The following is a 19705-nucleotide window of genomic DNA, read 5'->3' as shown; positions in this document are numbered from 1 at the left end:
GGTTCAGGTTCAGTTCAACAACACTTCCTTGGTGGTGCTGTGTACTCTCTATTGCATCACATGTTAAAATTGATTAGAGGTTCAGATGATCCACTGAAAAGTCCCCGTGAATATATATCATGTAATATTTGTAGCAGCTTTGATGATCTTCCTAGATCCATTATTTCATTATGGGTTGCAAAATGGTGTCTTTCTAATTCTTCCATTCTGCTTACATTTACTAATTGAGGTTCTTCTGTAAGGAAGAATTCTTCCTTCATTACCTAATTGGTTACTCTGAAATACAGTCGACACAAGAAAGGCAAGATAGATGCTTGATCCTTTACCTTAGTTTGCCACTTTTCAGAATGAATTGGTACTCTAGCAATATCCAAAGAGATTTTTAATTTTCAAGTATTATGAACTCACGGGTTTTAGCATAGTTAATGTGTTGCAATCTTTTTATTAGTGTCGATGCTCAAATAGTTTCATCTTTGGCTAGTGGGAGTACCTTCGAGTTGGGTCTGTGTCCTTTTGATAACACCCCAGTAGTCTGTGATAACTTCCTCTGTCTGTGATACAACAAGATGGTCCAGATTCATCCTTTATATTTCCTGCCCCAAACCTGAAAATAACCATTTCTTTAAGTATTTGTGATTTCCTTTTATTGAGAAATGATATTTAGAGGCTGTACACTGGGAGTTAAGGTGTTCATTGCTTACTGGGTTATCGTTTTTCTGGCTTTTTTTAATGGACAGAGTTAGGCATGTAAAGATTTTAGAAAGAGACAAATCATTAATTTATATGAACATTTCCATTGAAAATTTAGACTTAGGGTTGTTATATAAGATTGTATTTTATATTTGGATCTCTTTACTCTTATATTGAAAATCTTGATTATTAACAATATTAATCACTTTTTTTGTTTTATCCTACACATAATATAAATATGTACATATAAGGAAACATTTATAAATGAAAATATTTACAGTTATTACTAACAGTAATTCTAATGAATGTAAGAGTTTTTGTGTGTGGTTTGTTTTTGCCCTTAGCCAGTTTTCTGTGTGATTATACCACCTATTTAATATGCATTTGGGTTCATTTGTTTTTTAAGAGATTTAAAAAAAAATTTTGCCTTTTAATTTTGTAAAACATTTACCTGGTTCCACAATCACAACTTTTAAATGAGGTATGTTCAGTGAGGTCAAGTTTTCTACCTCTACCCCCTCTTCCTATTTTTCTGCCCCATAGATAACCATTTTCATTTATTTTGGTTTGTTAATCCATTTTTTTCTCTTCAAAAATATAAGCAAATATCTATCTATCTATCTATCTACTCTTATCCTACCCCTTACTCAAAATGTCTCATTTCAGTTAATATATATAATAACTAATGTATAGAAATATAGAAGAATAAAAGTATGAATAAGAGATATAAAGGATATATATATACTTTCATTACTCTTATCATTCCTTTTCAACTGTTTATCTATTAATTGAACAGTTTGCTGACTTTTGCTATTTCAAATAGCACTCCAGTGAATAGCTTTTTGTATATGTCATTTAATATTTTTTGCCATTGTGTCTTTGGGGTAGAATTCTAACGGGATTGTTGAGTCAAAGATAAATGCATATGTAATTTTTCTCTATGGGGATCATAACCATTTTGAATGCCCACCAGCAGTGTATGAGTACCTGTTTTCCCAGAGTCCTTCCAACAGAATGTGTTGTCAATTTTTAGTTTTCTCGGTCCATCCGATAGGTAAGAAGTAATGTGTGTGTGTGTGTGTGTGTGTGTGTGTGTGTGTGTGTGTGTATATATATATATATGTATGTATGTATATATATATATATATATATATAAAATTTTTTTTCTGGAAACCGTATCGCCATTTATTATTATTATTTTTTAATTTGTTTTTTTAATTAGTTTCAGGTATACAAAGCAATGTAATAGACATTTAAACCCCTCATAAAGTGATAACCCACCCCCAAACTACTACCCCTCTGACATCTTATGTAGCTGTTACAATACCATCGACTATCTTCCCTATGCTGTACTCCACATCCCATGACCATATATACCTATATATTTAGTTATAGTTAGCATTCAACGTTATTCTCCTTCAGCTCTTCAGGTGTATAGCACAGCGGTCAGGCATCTACACAGTCTGTGACATAATCCCCCTGATAAGTCCAGTGCCCATCTGGCACCTTACATGATCTTTACAACATTGTTGATTATGTTCCCCATACTGTATTAATAGTTCTTAATTTATATTTCTTAATGCCTTCACCTTTTTCACCTGCCTCCAACCCCATTCCCATCTATCGCCCTGATAGATCTAGTACCTATTTGGCACCTTACCTAGTTATTACAATATTATTGACTATATTCCTTATGCTATACCCTACATCCCCATGACTACTGTATAACAACCAATTTGTACTTCTTAATCCCTTCCCCTTTCAGCCATCCTTAACCCCCCTCCCATCTTAAAGAAGTCCCTCTACGATTCCTTGTAATACTGGTTTGGTGGGGATAAACTCCTTTAGCTTTTTCTTGTCTGGGAAGCTCCTTATCTGTTCTTCAATTCTAAATGACAGCCTTGCTGGGTAGAGCAATCTTGGATGTATGTCACTCAGTATATTTTTAATCATTTTTTTAATGAGTAATATTGCATATCTTTTCATATGTTTACAGGTTATTTGCGTTTCTTTTCTTGTGATCAATGTGTTCATACCTTTTGCCGGTTTTTTTTTTTTAAATCAAGATGTTGGTCTTTGTTTTCCATCCATTTTAAGAAGCTTTTTATCTATTAGAGATAACAAATCCTATGTAATAACATATTTCCCCCAAAATATGTCATTAGTCTTTTAATTATGCTATACCTTTCTACACTCCCAACATTTTTTTGATTAATTACATTTATTGACCTTTATCTTTACTGTTTCTGGGTTTTAAATCATAATTAGGGAAGTTTTTCCCAGTCTTGTTTTTAAATTAAAATTAAAGGGTGGCAATTGTTAGTAAAGTTACATAGGTTTTAGGTGTACAATTCTGTAATACATCACCCAGAGTCTCCTTCCATCACCATGTGTTTGATCCCTTTTACACTCATTTACCACATCCCTCCCCTCTTGCCCTCTGGTAACCACTAAACTATGGTCTGTGTCTATGAGTTTTTGTTTGTTTATTTACTTGTCTTGTTCCTTTGTTGTTTTCAGTTTTCTATATCACATATCAGTGAGGTCATATGGTTCTCGACTTTTTCTATCTGATTTATTTCACTTAGCATAATAATCTCAAGATCCACCCATGTTTTTGCAAATGGCATTATTTCATCTTTTCTTATGGCAGAATAGTATTCCATTGTGTATTCCAAGGCAGTGTGGAGGTTCCTCAAAAAGTTAAGACTAGAATTACCATATGACCCAGCAATCCCTCTCCTGAGTATCTACCCAAAAAATCTGAAAACATAAGATGTATGTGCTCCAATGTTCATTTCTCACTCTTAATTTATAAGGAAATTAACCCATTTCCCTTCCTACCCCTTTTATTGTCTACTTCTTTTTTTACTTTTAAAGCACAGATCTTTTGATGTTTATCTTCTTGTACAATATGAAGAATGGATCCTTTTTTTTTAATGTGGCTAATTGTTCAAAAACAAATAATTGAAATTTTTATTTTTCCTATTGACTTGATGATACCTTTCCTCATATGTTAAATTGCCACAGGCTTTTGGATCTGTTTATGGAGTTGTCATTCCGTTCCATTGGTCTGTCTATTCATGCACTAGAAACACACTTTTAATGATAGACTCTTATATTTTCCTGGTTATTCTTGCCTGTTTATTCTTCCAAGTGAATTTATAATCAACTTGTTTATCTGAGGATGGTGGTAGTGGGGACACACATGATGGTATTTTTATTGGGGTTGTTATTGTAGGCTAAATTAGGGTGAACTCACATATTTCGGATTTTGGGTATTCCTATTGCAGAGTGTAGCATGTCTCTTCATTTGTTGAAGCCTAGTTTAGTATCCTGCAGGAAATGCTATATAGATATATATTTAAACAGCTTTATTGGTGTATAATTTACATACCACAAAATTCATCCATTTTAAGTGCACAATTCAATGATTTTAGTAAATTTAGAGTTGTGCAGCCATCACCATAATACCGTTTTAGAACATTTCCATTAATCCCAAAAGATCCTTGCTGTTTGTTTGCAGTTAATCCTTGTCCTATCTTCAGTCCTACACAACATCTTAGCTGTTGCTGTCTCCACAGACTTATTTTTCTGTACATTTCATCCAAATGGAATTATACAGGATATGTTTTTTCTGTCTTAGCATAAGATTTTGTTTGTTAGTTTGTTTTAATTTTTTTACTGAGGAACAGTGTGTTTCTCCAGGGCCCATCAGCTCCAAGTCATTGTCCTTCAATCTAGCTGTGGAGGGCCCAGCTCAGTTCCAAGGCCAGTCGCTGTTTTCAGTCTTTAGTTGCAGGCGGCGCTGCCCACCGTCCCATGCGGGAATTGAACTGGCAATCTTGTTGTTGAGAGCTCACGCTCTAACCAACGGAGCCAGCTGGCCGCCCTTCCGGCAGCTCAGCTGCAGCTTGTTGTCTTCAATCTAGTTGTGGAGGGCATAGCTTGCTGGCCCATGTGGGAATTGAACTGGCAACCCTGTTGTTCAGAGCTCTAACCAACTGAGCCATCTGGCTGCCCCCAGCATAAGGTTTTTGAGGTTCATCCATGTTATAGCAGGTATCAGTAATTAATTTTTATTATTTTATTATTTAGGTGTGTGTTTTTTTTATAGTGTCTCATTGTATGGGTGTACCCCATTTTGTTTACCCGTTTGTCATTTGATGGACGTTGAATTGTTTCCAGTATTTGGCTATTGTGAATAATACTGCTATGAACATTTCATTGTGTATATATATTTTCATTTCTGTTGGATACTCAACAGAAGAGTCCCAAAGAAGTCAAAGCTGCTACAACTTCAGTAACTTTGTGACCACAAAAGACAGGAGCAGAGTAGGAACAACTGGTAACAGAAAGATGCTTTTGACAGTAACTAGCACTAACATGTTAAGTAGCTAAGGCACTGTGATACACTTTATGTGAAGACTATGAGCTTTGGAATTGGAATTAGGTTTGAATTCCAAGTGTTGCTTACTGTTTGCATGACAAGTCATTTATGCTTTGTAAGTTTAAGTTTCTTGATGGAGGTAGACATGCAGAATATTGTGGCACAAAGTATGGGCTCACAAATTGGAAGCTATTATTATTATTAGCATCATGCCAGCCTTCGGCACGGAGAGACTAAGGTAATCGGTGATTACAGTGGCTGACATTGCTTATGGCCAAGAGAATCGGTGATCTTTTACCATAGAAATGAAGTTGGGTTCATGAAGAGCACTGTCAGAGAAGCCATTGTTTTTGTTGCTATTGTTACACTATCCACAGTTTTTCCAGGCTGTTATATACTACTTTTCTCATGCTGTTTTAAAAGGTACAAACAATATAAGTAAACTTAAAGGAAACAGTTAAAAGAAAATCACCCACAGTTTTATAAACTCTGTCTTAGCTGTACTCATTTCTTAACCTTTAATATTTCTAAATGTAAGACAACATGAAAATAAAATCAGCCCAATAAGAAGTGACCTATTCTCCTAATATGTTTAAAGCTGTGTTAAGGTTAACTTCCTACTTTTGGAATGTTTCCTTTAAATTTTGTTTTAAATAATTGTCATTCCACAGAAAACGCTACATTGTGCGTGCCAAAATCTTGTCTATTGTGATTATATTTAGTTATGTCATTTTTATGTATTATGTTCAAGTTATGCTTGTAAATATCCGTTTTAGAAAAATGATTGTTTAAGCAATAGAATGAGTGCCTAAGTGAGTTATTTATATAACCTTTAGTTACACAATCTTTCTGTTAATAAAAAATTCTATAAAGTGAATTTTAATGCTTTAGCAGAGCTAGCTTTGTATCATTTATCATGGGAACTTAAAAAATGTCCCATTTATATTTGACTTTGCTTAACTGTGTAAAAGGTGTTTAATAATGTTAGGTTACTTTTTATAGGCTTTTAAAGAAATTTAATGTACACATACACAGAGAGAAATCGCTAATAAAGTTGATAAGTAGATGTAGCTTTTCTTCGTTGTAGAAGGGTAATGTCGAATGGTGAGTTAAAATAAGGGAAGTTTAAAAAAAACAAAAAACTATGGTGTCATGTAATATATACACACACACACACACACACACATATATATTGCTTTTAGTTTTAAATATATGAATCTAGAATTATTTTAAATAGACACTTGAGTGCTGCTATTTTACTTTCTCTGCTTATAAGATATATTAATTCTGTTAAAAATATATTTTACCTCAAAATGTCAATGTGTGAAATCTTTAGAGCTTAGAAACTACTCAAAAATTTGCACATCTCATAATTTTTAAATCTTAATTTTTTTCTATTGATATAGTGATTTGCAAATATTCCAAAATATAAATATCATGTTATACAGTATTAAAAAAATAACTTTCTCCAAATCAGATTATCTGTCATTGCCTCTATGATTTACCAGTACCTGCTTTGTTCTGCGGAGTATCAGAGAAAATATTGTAGATCTTTGTCATGAGCTTGTACATCCTCCAGATACTGGCCAGCTTTTGAAGTAGTGCAGATGTTTGATGATGTAGAGGTGTATTGGAGATGAAATTCCAGGTTGCCAAGGAATAACGCCTTGGGTGAAGGAATGTAGACTGCATAAATTCCAGTGACAAGAAAGTTGAACCGTTTGTTGTCATTGTGATAAGCAAGAGTTCAGTGAGTTGGTAAAAATGAATATGAAATATTAATGGTATGCCTATATAGTAGTAGAAAAGATGATGGAAAAAGGGAGCTCAGTTATAAGAGCAGCAAAGAGAATAATCTATGAATAATCTTAATAGGAGTATATTTGGCCTCTGTGAAAAGAATTATATAGCTTTATAGAGTTACAGTTATAATCAAACCAAACCTACAATTTTTCTAGAGATTGATAAGACATTGGTAAATAACAAGATATATTCTCGGATGAGGGAAAATAAAACATATGTATATATATTAGACATGTCAGGGCTTCATCAGTGTTGCTTAATGCTAGTCCAGTTCAGATCACAGGATTCTTTTCTTTCTGCTTGATTTTATAATCTTGAAGATTAATTAGGAAAACCTGACTCTACTAAGTATCAACATAGAATAATTTTAGTCTTTTCAACAAATAATATTGGGACAATAGTAGATCCACATGCAAGAAAGATGAATTTAGACCTTTCATGTCATGTCAGACACAAAAATTAATAAAATGTATCATAGGCCTAAATATAAGAGGTAAACTATACAACTTCTAGAAGAAACATAGGAGAAATTCTCAGTGACCTTCCATTAGGCAGAGATTTCTTAAATATGTCATGAAAAGAAATTGCTAATTTGGACTTCATCAAAATTAAAGAGTTTATGCTTCAAAAACACCATTTATGAAATGGAAAGACCTGCTACTGACTGGGAGAAAATATTTACAAATAACGTATCTGACAATAATATATCTGACAAAAGACTTGTATTCTAAATATGTAAAGAACTCTTACAACTTAACAATAAAACCAAAGTTCAAGTTAAACATAGGCCAAAGATCTAAATAGACATTCCATCAAAGTGGCTAATAGGCACTTGAAAAAATGCTCAACATCATTAGTTGTTACAGAAATGGAAAATGAAAACCACAGTGAGGTACCACTATATATACACTAGAACAGCTATAATAAGAAAGAGACAATAACAATTGTAGGGATGTGGAGAAACTGGAGGCCTCTTTTTCCTGGTTGGAATGTGAAATGGTACGGCCACTTAGGAAAACAATTCGGCATTTCTTTAAAAAGTTAAACATAAATTTACAATAGTATCTAGAAATTACATTCCTCGATATTTACCCAAGAGAAAAGAAAGTACATGTATGCACAAGGACTTAGAGACAAATGTTTGTAGTGGCTTTATTTGTAAAATAGCCAAAAGTGAGAAAAATCCAGATCTCCCTTAACAGAAGAATGGGTAAACTAATTGTGGATGATAGGATAGTACTCAGCAATAAAAAAAAGAACGATTGATATACACATCATACAACACGAGTCAATCTCAAAAATACACTGAGTGAAAGAAGCCAGGCAACAGTTTATGTAAAAGGGGGTGGCCGGTTAGCTCAGTTGGTTAGAGCATTGTTCTGGGAATGCCAAGATTGCCAGTTCGATCCCCACATGGGCCACTGTGAGCTGCGCCCTCCTTAAAAAAAAAAAAAAAAAGTAAATGTAAAGTATGCCTCCGTTTCTATAGAACTCTTTAAAATACAAACAAATCCATAACAAATCAGGTCAGTTGTAGGGATGTAGGAAAGCTAGTGATGATTGACACTGGGCACATGGGATCTTTTTAAGGTTGTAAAGATTCTAAAACTGGATTGAGGTGATGATAGTTATGCTTTATAAATGTACTAAAATCAGTGAAATGTACACTTAAAATGGGTGAAATTTTTAGCTGTCTATATTCTTAGGGAAAATCTTATTACAGACATAACTTGTATTTTACAAGTTTACAGTTTGTTGGTTGGCCTTTACGTTGATAGGTGATAGTAATGAGGAGAGGAATGTTTTTTAAAAAGAACATATTCAGCACCAGGTTTATGAAATATAAAGCAAGAGAAGTAATGTAGCATAACTTTTTTTTTTGCTCTTAATCATTTTTAAGTATACCGTACAGTAGTGTTAAATATATTGATATTGTTATGAAAAGAAAATCTCCAGAACTTTTTCATCTTGCAATCTGAAACTATATACCCATTAAACAACTCCTTCTCCCCCATTCCCCAGCCCTGGTAGCCAGCATTCTACTTTCTTTCTCTAGGAATTTAACCACTTTAGATACCACACATAAGTGGAATTATACAATATTTTGTTTCGTGACTGGGTTATTGCACTTAGCATGTGTTCAGGTACTTTCACGTTGCAGCATGTGATAGTATTTTCTTCCTTTTTAAGGCTGAATAATATTCCATTATATGTATATACCACATTTTGTTTATTTATCCATTGATGGACATTTGGGTTGCTTTCACCTATTGGCTATGAGCATGGGTGTGCAAATATCTTTGAGACAAATGTGAAATTTAAAGTATGAAAGTTATACGTCAGAAAAGCGATTTTAAAAATAGAATTATCCTGGCACAAAAATCTATATCAAAGAGGATGAATAGATGGCTTCAAAATGTAACCTGAAACATATAAGAATATTTAAAGGATGTATCAGAATTTAATGGGGGAAAAGGAAGGATTTTTCAGTAAATTGTTTGGTAATATTATAGCTAGTTAGCCAGGGGAGGACAGGCCAGATTCTATTTATAATCTTATCTACTGCCAAAAATAAAAATTAGTTCTAGATGAAATAATTAAGGAAGCACATTGAACCAAGTATAATATGTATCCATCCTCAAATAAAGAAGCACTTTCCAAACTTAGAATAATTTAGACTAGAACGTGTACAAAAAAATTAGATTTCATACTATAAAACCAAAAAGCAAATGTGTGTTTCTTAAACAAATACCATATCATGTAAAAATACAGCCATTGGGAAAACATACAGCAAATGTAGTATCTTTATTTTGGATATTGTAGAATGTGAATATCTTATACAAGATTTTCAATCAGTACCTTTAGATACTACAGTGTTAATTTCTCTGTATAAGATCATACAAACTCATGGAAACCACTAAAAGTTTGTTAAGAACAAACAAAAATCATAAAAGGGGAAATAAACATATGAAGACATGCAGATTAAGAAAGTAAGTATGGTTTTCACTCTGTGGGTTTAGCTGTTTTATAAAACCTTTCGTTTTGACTGATACAGTTTTTAATTTGTAATGAATTTTTTACTGTTCAAAGTCAAAATTAAAATTTTTGTATATCAATTAGCTGACAGTCAGATGCCCTTTAAACATTTTTTTTCTTTTTGTTTCCAGGAAATATCGATGAAGATGTTGTGGTAATAGAAGCTTCCTCCACTCCCCAGGTCACTGCAAATGAAGAAATTAATGTTACCTCAACTGACAGTGAAGTGGAGATTGTAACAGTTGGAGAAAGCTATCGGTAAGATTTTAATTCCTAGTTTGTATATTTTTTAAGTTTTAAATGTAAATATTTAAACATATTTTTGCTGTCGATATTTGTATCATTCTTTTCCTTTTTTTCTTTCTTTTTTTGGAGACCTGGTTTGAGTATGCATATACCAGATTAGTGGTTTTCAAACCAGGCTGCGTTAGACTCACCTGAGAGATTGTAAAATAAAGATAAATAGTTGCCTGGATTGTATCCCAGACGAGCTGAACCAGAATCTTAGTGGTCAGTATTTCCTTAAGCTACCCAAGTGTACAGTGAGAATTAAGAGTCATTGCTCTAGAAAAACAGTAATTTTACATAGTGTTTTACAAAATCGGGTTTGTTTTATGATTCAGATTTCATAAACTTCTTTGAAATTTAGATGTGGATAGTTCATAAATATTGGAGATGATACTTAAAAGTGAAGAAAATGTTAAGGAATATTGATGTTGAAGTATTCCTTTTTATTAATCTACTTGTTTCAAGATATTATTGATAACCAGTGAAGTTTGTGCTATTCTGTTAGGGCAATCTGTATAAAACATATTTTTTGAATTTTTTTGTCCATTCAATAATTTCATATAAGCTCTGTACTAATAAATGAATGAAAAATCGTCATTTGTTTGAATAAATAACTAGATATAACATTGCCCTTTTGAGAATCACTTTGACCAGAGAGGGAGAAAAACCCTAACACTATATTATGCTGTATTCGTCTTTTGCTTTAGATGATTACAAATATTGGTCAGAGAAGCAGTGAAGTGTTCCTCTGTTCCATTTGATACACCAAAGAAATCTATGGATGAATCTTAATTTTTATACTGGAATGAATTTAGAAATGCATTTGTTCATTGTATTTTAATTTATGTTACTGATTTAAAAAAAAAAAAGACAATCCTATTTTGGAAGCATGTTACAAATGTACTTAGAATATGCTTCTCCACTAGCCACTTTCTCATTGGAGTGCTACTTGTAGTGGCATGAAAGAGAGCACTCAGTATTATATCCCTGTTTGTTTTAAGTTCAAAATGATTTTCCCAGGCTCTGAGGAAAATTGATACTCCAACACAGTATGTGCCACAGTTACCTTGTGGCTGTGCATAGTGCTTAGTATGACACTGAGTCCATTTTTATGAGCTACAAGAATTGCTAAAATTAAAGGACCTGTTTTTCCTTATGGAACTGGGAAGCTTTGTTGTCACGGAGACTCCTAATGTTCAAGCAAATGCATTTACCACAGGAATGGATGATGATCTTGAAAAAGGCACACAGTGTCCCTGACCCATATTTATTTTCCTTATTATTATTTAGGGTATTAACTTTGTCACTGTTTAGCTGGCTCTTGGCCCTTTCTCTTTAAGAGAGAGTGCGTCTGTGTTTCAGATTCTTTTGTGTCAGGATTTGACAGTTGTCGCTTGTCATTTATAGGGACAACTGAGGCCTCTGTGAAACTGTTCCTCATGCATAAAGTTTTTTGCTGGTGCTCCACTCAGTATAATATTTGAGTTAGGGCATCTTATGAAGCTTTCACAAAAGTACTGCAAAGTGGACCTGGAATTTTCTGCAGCTTTTAACAGCTTTCTAGAAATTATAATAAGACTACTCAGTCGCATCAGACACGTGGTTTGTCAAGAATTATAAATGGTGATCTCTGTCCTCATTCAAAATCATTTCATCCTGAAACAGTTGTTTACTATCATGCCTCAGTCTATTCAGTTTTTCTTGGAATGTGCTGTCCTTTCTTTACTGTGTCTCAAGAATTAATCTGTACATTCCTGTTACTTCAGTGTTTCAGAATTTGAACTTCTTTTAAACTCTTAGGCTCTACAATTGCTGATACCATTTTCAGTCCTGTTTGAACTTTGGAGTTCATTTCTGAGTGGTGCAGCTGGCACACCTGACGACTGCATATTAATGAATTTGGCTCACCCTTTCCATATATGTTGACATTAAGCTTATAAGCAGTTTTACATTCAGTTTGGGCAGGAGATAAAACCAACTTCATAAGACCCACCTTTCGAAAACATGTATTATTTTCCTGGAGCCTTCGGACTGCATGTTCTACATATTATCTCTCTGTACGCTCATTCAGATCATCACAGTGAATCCTTAAAAAAATTAATAAAATGTATTAATTTTTCCTGTAAGAAATTTAGTGCAATACAATGCCATGAACATAATTAAGATAATAAAAGTGTTAGGTTTTGAGAGTTTGTGTTTACATACCTTAAAAGCATAAAGCAACTCAAACAAGTGATGTTTCTTAAGGCTGCCAAACTGCACGTGGTCCTCGACTTACGATGGGGTTACATCCCTATAAACCCATCATAAGTTGAAAATATCATAAGTTGAAAATGCATTTAAATAATACTGTATACCAATTTTACCTCAATAAAAAGAAAATCAAAAGAAAAAAAGGAAATGCATTTAGTACACCTAACCTAGTGAACATCACAGCTTAGCCTGGCCTACCTTAAACGTGCTCAGAACACTTACGTTAGCCCACACTTGGGCAAAATCATCTAACGCAATGAACTCTGTAGAGTATCGGTTACTTACCCTTGTGGTCGCGTGACTGACGGGGAGCTGCAGGTCACTGCCAATGCCCAACATCGTGAGGGAGTATCATACCACACATTGTTCGTCTGGGAAAAGATCAAAATTGGAAACATAGTTTCTACTGAATATGCTTTCAACCATTGTGAAGTCAAAAAATCCTAAATTTTGAATCATTAAGGCAGGGACCATCTATACTAAACTAGCTGCATCTATCCTTGCCTCTTCTGAGCCCAGGAAACCTCTCTGATGCCGTGAATCTTGGTTAGATCAGTAACAGAAACTTAGCTTGGTTTAGTACTCCCAACGCCATGTTTTGCTAATTCAATCTGGACTAAACATGTAAGATCATGTGGACGTTATTAAATGTTAGGGTGTTGATATTTTTGTTACTTTGCCTATGGTGAATAATTTTAGGTGTTAGCATAGAAATGTAAATAATTGATTATAACCCAGGTGAATATTCAAATTAACTATTGAAAAGAGAGCAGCATTCTTGAAACAGAGTCTTCTATTGTGCAACAGTGATTGGTTTAAAATGATAACATGTCACTTCTCGTTTTCTTAGGTCAGTTGGTTGGTGAACATTTGCTGAACATTTCATTCAGAAAATGTTTACTGAGTGCCAGACATTGTGTTAGTCATAATTTTTAATTATTATTTCTCTGGAGAAGTCTTGCATGAAGTACTTCACAACTTACTTTGTAAAAAAGACTATTTATTTCTTGGGTAACTAAAAATTTTTATTTTTATTTTCATATTTGCTAATATAATATTGATATCATTTAAGGTCTCGTTCAACCCTTGGACACTCCAGATCTCATTGGAGCCAAAGTTCAAGTTCTCATACAAGTCGGCCACAGGAGCCACGGAACCGCAGTAGAATTTCTACTGTTATACAGCCCTTGAGGCAGAATGCAGCAGAAGTTGTGGACCTTACCGTTGATGAAGATGGTAAGGTAGAGTAGTAGTAATAGTGTAGAATTAAGACAATTTGATAAAGTGAAATATCTTACTATGCTAGAATCTCCTACTGCTTAATGGTAATAAATTATTTAACTACAAGGAAGTTGTCAGATCTTTCTAATCTTATTTATCAATTGATACAATATTGTGCTTAAATTCTTTCTGGTTATTGTTTCATTGCTTGGTAGTTATTTTCTTAGAAAAAATATTTTTATAAGTGATAGTTTGATCTATCCTCAGACTTACCCATTACTTTCATTTATAATATTATTGTCATACTTTAGCTTTGCTATGAAAAACAGAAATGACACTTTTTAAATATAGACAACAGAAAAGCAATATAACCGAATTTAAGTGGTTAATACTGGTTATTTAAAATGTTGAATTTACTTTTAAAAAGTTATTCTTTAATGTATATTAGGGTACCTTTTGTGCTGCTTAGTTTTAGTGTTTTGTTTCGGCTTACCCAAGTAACTGAGGGAACAAAGCTAGATTTGGAAAACAGAAGTTAGAGAAAATGGTAGCATGTATGAATATATGAATTTTCCCACATACTGAGAATTATCTTCAGGTATTGCTAGTTACATCTTAGAAGGAAATGGTCAGTCAGAATTTCCTTAAAGGAAAGATGGTCATCCATATATGAATTTGTTAGCTTTGGCAGTTAGCTATAAATTGGAGAAAAGATACATTGGGTAGGTAGAAAGAGTTTGAGGCTTTGGACAATCAGCTCTTAGAAGGGCTGTTTGTAGTTTGGATGATCATAACTTTCAGAGTACCAGTACGTTGGAATTAAGATGATGAAGAAGTAATTTATTCCCATTGTCTGCATTTCATTCAACAATGTCTTGGTTTTTATTTTGGAACTTTATGAGACAGAGTTAATATAACAGGGATTAATTAAAGAATACTTGAAGTTAGTTAAATACAAGATGACTGTTTTGGAAACTTTTTGTGTGTTTCTCTGTGTGACACCTGCTAGCCAGTAAGTAGGAGAAGGTTACAGAGTAGCCTTTTAACCCATCAGAATTAGGTCAACCAGAATACTAGGTTAAAAGTATTCCAGCAATCAGTAGATTTTCCTTTCTCCCCACTAGTTTTTTTGAATGAAAAGTTTCTACCTTATTAAAAATAAACCCAACACCTAAGTATATCCGTTAGACCCCCGTGGCTCTTAGCTGGCGGTCATTTTGTGCCCTTGAAGACATTTGGCAAAATCTATGGACATTTTTGGTTTTCACAGTTGGGAGAGAGTGCTACTAACATCCAGTGGGTAGAAGCCACGGATGCTGATAAACATCCTACAACACACAGGACAGCCCACTCCATACCCCACTCCTACCCCCAACACGGAATTATCCAGTCAGAAATGTCACTACTGCCAAGGTTGAGAAACTGAGATAAACCATTTACAAATAAACTGAGATGCCAACCTCCTCTTTTTATGTATAAGCAAATATATTTGTTTAAGCATCCAAAGTAGTGTCCCATATAGACCAACAGGTACTATTTGTGTTTCAGGAATCAGCCTACTGCACTGCATTGTGTAGATTAGTTTGTCCTTTATTCTGTATCACATTAAGGGAGTCCCTTTTTTTCAGATCTAATTGTTGTGAATATGCTTTGGATAGATTTATTCCCATTCTCAATTTTTAAACAACCATTTTACAATCATAGTCTAATGTACAATTCATTCATAAGTTAAAGTCTGCCTGAAATTTTTTTTACATTGTACTAAAATAATGTTTAATTTTTATTAGAAAGCACTGCTGACCATTAATATTTGCAAAAAAGTTTTTTGGAAAACATACCAAAAGGCTTGTAGAAAAGAGATTAAAACATAGTAAACATCATAGATAATATTTATTAAGTGATTACTACATGTAAAGCATCATACAAAGTGTTTTATATGTATGATCTCAGTTCATCCTAACACCAGTTCTACGAAGAAAATTCTGTACTTTCCTAATTCTACAGATGAGGAAATGGAACGTGGTTAAGTAAGTTACCCAGGATCGTACTGTCAGTGGTAAAATAAAAACTTACTTGCCAGGCATCTGATTCTAGAATTCATACTGTACCAGAGAAAGTACAGTTTGTGAAACTGCTCTGATAGCATGTATGAACCTAGCAGAGACACTTTTACTTTCCTTTTTTTCTTCTTTGTGATAGAGCAGAAAACTGATATAGTCATTATCCAAAAAACTGTTAATTACCTGAATTATTGGCATATGTATATATAGGTGTTGGATTTTTTAAAATGCAATAATCATATGTTGGTAATATGTCATTTTAATGTTGTAGTTTAGCTTTATGAAAGCTTTTTTTACTATATATTGTACTTACTAGAGAGTTTATATTTTTAAAGTTTGCTTTAATAATTTTCCTAAAAATGTAAGCTTGAAATAAAATATAACCCATTGCCTAATTTGTTTTGAAATGCTAAATAAACGTTTTGTATTTTATAGAACCTACTGTAGTACCAACCACTTCTGCGAGAATGGAATCACAAACCACAAGCGCTTCCATTAACAATTCAAATCCATCTACCTCTGAGCAGGTCTCTGATACTGCTTCAGCTGTCACTAGTAGCCAACCCTCCACAGTGTCAGAGACTTCAGCTACTCTCACAAGCAATAGTATGACTGGTACTTCTCTAGGAGGTATGTAAAAGGTGGGGGGAGGGGACTCTTTTGCCTTACATTTATTAGAAAAAGTATTATTGTTTTTAAGATCTTAGCTGTATTAGCAAGAGCATATTCTTAAAAATAAACATCGTATGCGAGATAAGTAGTCTCAATTAGAATTAGACTGTGATTTCATATTTGGATTTGGATGCCATATGTTGCCAAAGTATCATAGCTCAACTGAAAGAGATTGGGTAGAATTAAATGGCTGACACCAAAAATATAAGTAACAAGAAAAACATAAGTAAATTGCACTTCATCAAAATTTAAAACTTTTGTATGTCAAAGGACATTATCAAGAAAGTGAAAAGATGACTTACAGAATGGGAAAAATATTTGAAAATCATATATTTGATAAGGGCATAGTATCCAGTATGTATAAAGAACTTGCACAACTCAAAAACAAAAAGATAAACAACCTGTTTGGACAGAAGGATTTGCATAGATATTTTTTCAAAGCAGATTTACAGATGACAAGAAGCACATGAAAACATCATCAACAGTGGGGAAATCGAAATCAAAACCACAATGAAATAATCACTTTATACCCAGCAGGATGTCTATTATTTAAAAGCAAACAAACAAAAAAAACCAGAACAATAAATCAGAAAATAACCAGTGTTGACAAGAATGTGGAAAAATTGGAACACTTGTGAATAATCTAGTGGAAATGGAAAATGGTACAGCTGTTGTGGAAAACACTTTGGCGGTTCCTCAGAAAGTTAAAACATGCTGACCATTGTTACCCCAATAAATTTTAATTAAAAAAAAAAGTTAAAACAATTACCATATGACCGACTATTCCACTCCTATGTAAAAGAACTGAAAACGAAGATGGGAGTTTTAAGAAATTTGATGATGTCCATTTTCCCAATGTTTTCATTGTTTGTTCTTTTGCTGTCATATCTAAGAGGCCATTGCCTAATCCAAGGTCACACAGATTTACTCCTATGTTTTAAGAGTTTTATAGTTTTAGCTCTTCTCAGATTATTTTGGTTTTAGTTAGTAATGATATCTAGTTCTTTCTCCTATCATTTAATTATTATCTCCTATCATTACCATTTAATCTTTAAAACCTTTTCTTGATGTTGATCTTATTCTTCATATCAGAAATGAAGAAATCTGGAATGCTAAATACTTTCAAGGTCAATAATAATCTTTGAGGCAAAGATTTGAACTCTTTTCATTCACTCCTCTATCCTGGTAGCTTTATGTTCCCTTTCTTATTCTTATCTAGATTTTATGTGACACAGTCCCAACTTTGTTTCAAGATAGTCTCAAATCTTTTATTGATTGATTGATTCATTCATTCATTCACTCAAGGCCCTTGTTCACTCAGAATTCACATACTCGGACTATATTGATGACCACCTTTGGGGTAGACTTGGCTCATGTTGTATTTCTCTAGACTAGGAGAACCTTCTCCCTGGCCAGATTGTTCCTCTGTATAAACCTGATTGAAGCACATACAGATATTTAGGCTACGTTAGGGGCACTCCGTTCTGCTGGCTTCATTTCCTTCCAAGACTATAAAATAGCCATCACCTATTTTCTTCACATCTCGTCCTTTGTATATTCTTGCACATTTCCAACCTTGAGTAACTCAAGCCATCTAGTTTTGCTCTTATGCAGGTTTCTAAATGAGGCTGACAAAAATCACACTAGAACCAAGCAGATTGGTGCCTCGTGAATTTATGATATCTAATCTTGGGCTTTTGCTAATAAGTTGCCATAGTGTGATGTAGCTCGATCAGTTCTGTTTTCTTCCCCTCAGTGGCTATTCCAAAATTTTCTCATTCTCCTCAACACTTTTATTCCTCCAGGGGAAATAAATAAAAAATAAATGGAGGTTCTTAAGCATGAATCCCCATAAATTCCAGCCCCTTCATAAAAACTTTCATGTATCTATACCTGTCTTTCTCTCCTAACTCCGTAACTCCTTCCTATTCCTTCTATTCCCTTTATCTAGGCTCCACCTCTTATCCCTTCCTGTGTCCTGACCATGCTTTAATAATGATCTTCCCTGTATCTTCACCATCTTTGTTGTTTCCATTCACTTAGTACCTACATGCACAGGTACATTTGTGTTAAGTCTGTACACTGAAGTGGATCTTCTTCACCTTAAATTCCTTCTTTTAACTTGCTTCTGATGCCTTTCAAAACAATGTGATATTAAAAAACCTGGCAATAATTTTCTTCTCTATGTTCTCTCAGGACTCTATGCTCAGTTCTTTTCTCACTGGCCCATCTTATAACTGCAGTTGTTTCCACCTGCCACCAATATGCTGATGACTTCCCATTTTGTGTTTCCAGAGTCCCGTCGTCTTTTAAACTTTCACACCCAACTGTCTATTGGACATCTCTGGACCATTCTGCAGTCGCCTCTAAGTCAGCATGCTCCAGTCAGCCCATCATCTGTCTGACTTCTCCATGAGTTCTTTGCTTTATGCATACATGATATCTGATACACTCATTTATTCAACAAATATTTTTTGATTACAAACTATGTACTAGACACTGGGAACAAAACTTAATTTTCTGCCCTCATAGAGCTAGCATTCTAATGGATAATAGCAGCTAACATCTGTTACGCTCATAACATTGGTCAATGATTCATCTATATTAACTCTGCTTTTTGCAGTAACCTATGAGGTAGATTCTATTTCTCTTCTCATTTTACAGATGAAGTAACTTGTGCAAAGTTATGTGATAGTGGAGCAAGAATTCAAACCGAGGAAGTCTGGTTTGGAGCCTATACTCTTCCTTTATGCCAGGATTTCTCAACCTTGGCACTTGTCTTTGGGCTGGACAAGATTTTATGTGTGGGGCTGTTCTGTGCATTGTAGACTATTCAGCAGTACTCTTGGTCTCTACCCACTAAATACCAGTAGCACCACCTCCCTCCAGTTGTGATAATCAGAAATGTCCCCAGGTGTTGCCAGATGTTTCCTGCGGGGCAACATTCCTCTATACTATACTTGAATTCAGTGCTTCTGTTACAATACTGATAGATTTATATCTCAAATTGTCTCCATACTTGATGACGAGCTCCTGAGGACCACTGATCAGGTCTTTCTTTTCTTAGACTTAGCTGCATGTATGCGTGAATGCTTCTTTTCCCTTATGAGGTTAACTTAAATTTAGCAAGTGCTTATTGAGCCACCTACATTGTACAGACATGTTTCTAGTTGCTGGAGATAAAACAACAAAGGCAGACAACGTTGTAAGTTATTTTAAAGGCCAGGACCTTCATTATCACCGTTGTGTTTTCCAGCCTTTCGTAGATCCTTACCATGCCATTATTACGTGT

The 19705-nt window shown here is 34.0% G+C and overlaps 1 protein-coding gene across 9 annotated transcripts in view; it reads left to right on the top strand.

Moving 5' to 3' along the window:
- RNF111 (ring finger protein 111) overlaps positions 1-19705 on the top strand; it is a 96861-nt gene that overhangs the window by 54331 nt on the left and 22825 nt on the right. For all 9 annotated transcript variants that reach the window (XM_019732286.2, XM_019732287.2, XM_074327658.1 and 6 more), the window contains exons 3-5: positions 10051-10177; positions 13533-13696; positions 16177-16371. In XM_019732286.2, the coding sequence (XP_019587845.1) occupies positions 10051-10177; positions 13533-13696; positions 16177-16371 (486 nt within the window). The remainder of the gene's footprint in view (positions 1-10050; positions 10178-13532; positions 13697-16176; positions 16372-19705) is intronic.

Source organism: Rhinolophus sinicus, linkage group LG03 (genome assembly GCF_036562045.2).
Source record: "Rhinolophus sinicus isolate RSC01 linkage group LG03, ASM3656204v1, whole genome shotgun sequence".
Classification (NCBI taxonomy): Eukaryota; Metazoa; Chordata; class Mammalia; order Chiroptera; family Rhinolophidae; genus Rhinolophus; species Rhinolophus sinicus.
This window is presented reverse-complemented; position numbering and strand designations above follow the sequence as displayed.